This window comes from Arachis stenosperma, chromosome 7, assembly GCF_014773155.1.
Source record: "Arachis stenosperma cultivar V10309 chromosome 7, arast.V10309.gnm1.PFL2, whole genome shotgun sequence".
Classification (NCBI taxonomy): Eukaryota; Viridiplantae; Streptophyta; class Magnoliopsida; order Fabales; family Fabaceae; genus Arachis; species Arachis stenosperma.
Window position 1 is genome coordinate 34,778,670 of NC_080383.1, and position 5,106 is coordinate 34,783,775.

The 5,106-nt window shown below is 25.6% G+C and overlaps 1 protein-coding gene across 1 annotated transcript; it reads right to left on the minus strand.

Moving 5' to 3' along the window:
• Positions 1 to 325: 325 nt before the first annotated feature.
• Positions 326 to 2,267, minus strand: LOC130939688 (uncharacterized). The gene is made up of 2 exons (XM_057867780.1): positions 2,060 to 2,267; positions 326 to 922 (listed from the first exon to the last, which is right to left on the minus strand). Exons 1-2 carry the CDS (start codon positions 2,219 to 2,221, stop codon positions 326 to 328), a joined length of 759 nt encoding a protein of 252 aa, XP_057723763.1. The 5' UTR covers positions 2,222 to 2,267.
• Positions 2,268 to 5,106: the final 2,839 nt, after the last annotated feature.

Genomic DNA, 5,106 nt, shown 5'->3' on the forward strand with positions numbered 1-5,106 from the left:
AAAAAGTAAAGTGGGGTCTCTCACCATTTATTTCATAAATAGGACCAAAAATAAATATGAGAGAGAAATCATTTAAGGTAGAAGATTAATGACAATGACGAGCACTACTTTTACTTCTGGTTCATCGGTTTTTCAGTACTTATGGTTTTTATTTTGGTGCATGCAATTTGCCCTATGTGTTGTTAAAAGAAGTGAAATTATTGACGCAAAAGGAAAAATTACCCAAAAGCAGAACTATTGCATGCACAAGAGATTTCATACGGCATTGGCCAATTAGGGATCATAAGGTTCCATATATCAATTGGCCCCCATACCAACTTCCATGTCAACACACATTGTAGTTCTTATGCACCTCGTTATTGTCACCCCCTTGCCATCCATAATCAAAGGTAGAATCCAAGAAGTACAAAATGAAGACTAGGACAATGCATGAAACAAACATCGGAATTGGTCCCCAAAGCCACATAAACAAAGGGAAAGAGAAGTAGATGGCCCGCCATCCTAGAGACCAAAAATAGCTCCCCTTGTTGAAAATCTTGGTGACATTTAACATCCCAAGTCGGAGGCTCCGTGTCGGCGTCGGCGATGGCACTTTCTTGAAGGGTACGTTAATGAGGATGCTTGCTTGGTTATAGTACCTTATTGATTGAACATTGAACATGAATGAGAGCAAGAAGCACAATAACATGGCGAAGAACTTCAAAGACAAAATGTAATCACTTATTCTATCACCATAGGCCTCGGAAACAAGGCTCTTGGTTTCTCCTTTGTGGTAGTAGCCACCATAGTTGCCGCCACCGCTGCCAACCATTAATATGGCTAAGAGGGAAGAAAGCGATATGGCGGCGGTGGCCAAAAGGGTTGAAGCCATTATGTTGTTCCTCAAGGATTGCACTGCGAGAACCCCATGCCTTGGTATATCCTGATAATTTAAAGGTGGAAATTTAGGTAATTCACTTCATATGAAATTAATAGATGAGAGTTATTAAATGACAATTTAATCAAATTTATCAAATTATTTAACGATTTTTAACTATTAACTTCGTATAAAATTAACTGAATTTTCATCTAATTTAAATATTTACTCTTCACACCAATATTAATTACATAAATAAAATTTTTAAAAATTAATTAATTGTTAGAATTTTTTTCCAAAAATAAGTACTGGTGAAACTGAATAAAACTTACCGTAAGACTATATTACAGCCAAACAACAACAAAAAAAAATCTCAACAAAACTAAACAACTAGAGAAAAACATATTTTTTTAGAAGAAATCTCACAGACGGTAATTAATTAAACAAGAAAAAGCTTTACAAGAAAAAAATGATACTCATCAAATTTGAGAAAACTGAGAAGCAGCTAAGTCACAATCTCATCAGCAAATTCTGTATCCTTTCACTCAAAAGATTAAATTAACCATTATTGTGGCAAATACATATAATTAGCTATATTACTGCATTGAATATATATCAGCTCAAAACTTGTTAATACTCCTTCGCTTGTAAATAAAATTTTTCTCGTACATAAAATAATTTACAATTTAATACTACACTTTTTTCTTTTATAAAGTTACATCAGTATTAAGGAAACATTTTTTAAATAAATTAATACCACAAACATTTAATTTTATTATAAATGAAATCGGCCAGATATTTTTAAATTTTAAGAAAATACAAATTAGATAGGTAATAGCTACTAGTTGTTCTACTGAAGTAGATGCTTCTTGAGGCTAAAAAATTTAAATAAAAAATTTAGATATGAAAGTAGGATGAGTGATATATTTTAATATTGTAATTTTTAGTATTTTTTTTAAATTATAGAAGGTACACAAATCAAATCCTCTGATTTGTGTTCAAAATATTTTAAAAATTTTTGTATCTAGATGACTTTTTAAGTATTATAATAAATTTAAAAATTAGTTATTTTTATTTATTTAATAATATATTAGATATATGTACTTAACTTATATTTTCGTGTAGTTAGAATTATCTTTACTTAAATCTTTTAATGTAAAAAAAAAAAAAATTGTCAAGACAACCACATAATTAAGTACCTACCTCCATCATAGTTTCAACCCAGAGACGTCTACTGATTTCATTGACAGCAATAGTAGTTTTGGTGGGGTGCTTCAGAACTCTACGAAGAAGCCAGAAATGGTATATTACCATTACAAGAAGACCACTTGGGACTAGTATGAGATCAATGACCCCCTTTTCCATTCAAAACCAAACAAGGATTCTGGGATCAATCTGGTTTCTGAATGAGAAAAAAAAGATGGCCTATTATGTGTTTGTTGAAAGAGTAGTAGAAGATGATTTATTGATTTATATGCATGTCTCTTTGTGTGTGTGAATTTTTTTTTTCTTTTTTGCGTTATTGGCATCCGTGAGTGAAATGAATCTTATAAAAGCATTGCATGTTAATTATTTAGATATTTAGTCCCTTCAAACATTTTTCTTACAATTTTTCCACATTTAAAAAACAAATTCATTAAGGGAACACGTTACGTTATATCCTATGTTTTTGGATGCATTAATATTCACTGTCCCTGTTTTTTGGGAGCAGAACAAGTTGATTATCATACTATATATATACATTAAAATTAGTTATTAAAATTAACAAAATATAAAATATATGTTAAGAATTTAGGCAATAATTAGAGTAGCGTACAAGAGCTAGCTAGAATTCGACACATAAAAAATGGATGTAATTCGGCTTAAAGCCTATGTTTACAGATAAAGATGATAAACAAATATTTTATTATAAAATAGAATAGTATGACTAAATATCTTTTAAATATAATCTTTTATTCAGCTTTTTATTAGAATAATTTAAAAAAAATTAAAACAAATATATTTAAATAGATTTAGTATTTTTTTTAAATTAAATACACATTCAAAATACAAACTAAATAAAATAAAAATTTAAAATTTAAAATTTCTGTTTCAGTTTTAACATTTTTAATTATTAACAGATTATCATTTAAATATATATCCAAAAATTAAATTCAGTAAAATCAAAGATTTTAATTTTAAAATCTAAAATGTAAATCTTAATAAGGGTTTTAATTATTAACCCACACATATGAAACCACTACAAGAGATCATATTTTGAACTAATATGTTGGCGAAAGCTAGTGCACTCCAGATAAAGTAGGGAGTGCAGCACTCCTTAAAAGTTAACCTACTATCAAAAGTTATCAAGTAAATTTAATTTATTTATTATTGTTATTTTTTTTTTTTTGTCATGGGGTGAACAAACAAACCAGCACTAACAAAAAAAATTAACTCCTCTGTTACTCTATTATTATCGATGTGATGTCTTCAAATATTTTCATTGTTTTATTTGCTGGCAGGTACTTCCACTATCGTTTTAGCTAGCTATAGATTTTGACGCTCTTGAACCCACCCTATTCCACCTCTACCATATATGATCATCAAAGTCCGAAAAATTGCTGCCATAGAAAAGGAAGACGCATGCCTGTCGCCACTGCTGGTTAGCTAACTCCAAACGCAAAACGGATTCTGTAGAAGAACCCCGGTTTCCATGAAGGCGCATGATTCTCAAATGACGACGCAGTCAAAGCACAAAATACATGGCAGTTACAACAAGTCCATTATCTTTTATTTCAAATTAACCTCAACGTGTACATAATAAAATGAAAAATTAAAATACAATTATATTTAAACAATTATTTGTATTATTTTTTTATTAATTTATTCAAAAAATAATTAAATTCTGAAGCTAATTGGTATAAAATATTACAGATATAAAACTAAGAAAAATTTTTATTTGTATAAAAATGAGCCTAATAAATAATTATTCTATTTAATATATAATTAAGAGTATTTCTTTTTTTGCCAACGAATTATAATTCAAATGACATAATCTCTTTATATTCACCTAAGAATTGGTAAAAAAAATACTTCTTTCCTTTATTAACTTTTTTAAACATTAATTATTTATTTTACATGCAATATAAAAATAAATGAATATAATATTTATTGAGTACAAACAATTACACAAAAAATATTATTGTCATAGTATTTAAACCAAAGAAAAGAAAATGTTATTTAAGAAAAAATAATAATATATTTTTAATAATATTCTTAATACAAAATGATAAATTTTAAATATTTTTTTAAATAATATATATTAACTAAAATAATATAATTATCCCAAATAATATATTATAAATATAGTAAAATAACATATTTCAATAAAAAATTGTGAATAAAAAATTATATAAATATTTTTTTTACATGAATTTTTTTCCGCACAAAATAAAATTATTATATGTTTGTTTACTTTTTATCTTGTATAAATATTTTTTTAATTAAATTTATATAGTACTAAATCTTTTATCATTCTATTCATATTTAATGTTTTAATTTTGTTTCACACAAAATAAAATTGTATATATATATATATAATACAAAATTTTTTATCATTATATTTATATTTAATATTATAATTTTATTTCACATAAAACAAAATTTATTTAAATTTTAATATTATATATATATAACACAAATTTTTTTATCATTGTGTTTATATTTAATATTATATTTTATTTCACACAAAACAAAATTTATTTAAAATTTAATATTATATACATAATATATATTTAATATTATTTTTTTTAAGATTCTAATATATCTTTTTTTTGGATTTAGTACATGAATTTTTAACTTATTTTTATGTATTATTTATTTTAATTATAAAGTCCAATAACTTTTTTTGTACAGACATATTGTTTTTAATATTTATATACTAATTTTTTATTTTGAACTTCATTCCAAAATCTGAGACTTGCCAAAAAAATCTAAAATTTGTAAAAAAAATAATTAACCTGATTAACAGGTTACCTTTTTAAATCCAGACCATTCAAATAAAATATAATAAATGAAGAGTTTAGACTTAACGAATTCACAAGGTGTGCAGCACTCCATACTTAGCAAGGAGCGTTTAAGAATGAGCCCTAATATGTTAGATATAATTTTATTGAATAAGATCTAAAAAATTTAGTTTAATTATTTATTTTAATAATTTTAAAAACGTTAATAAAAAATAAGAAATATTAGATACATTTTTATCGAATAAG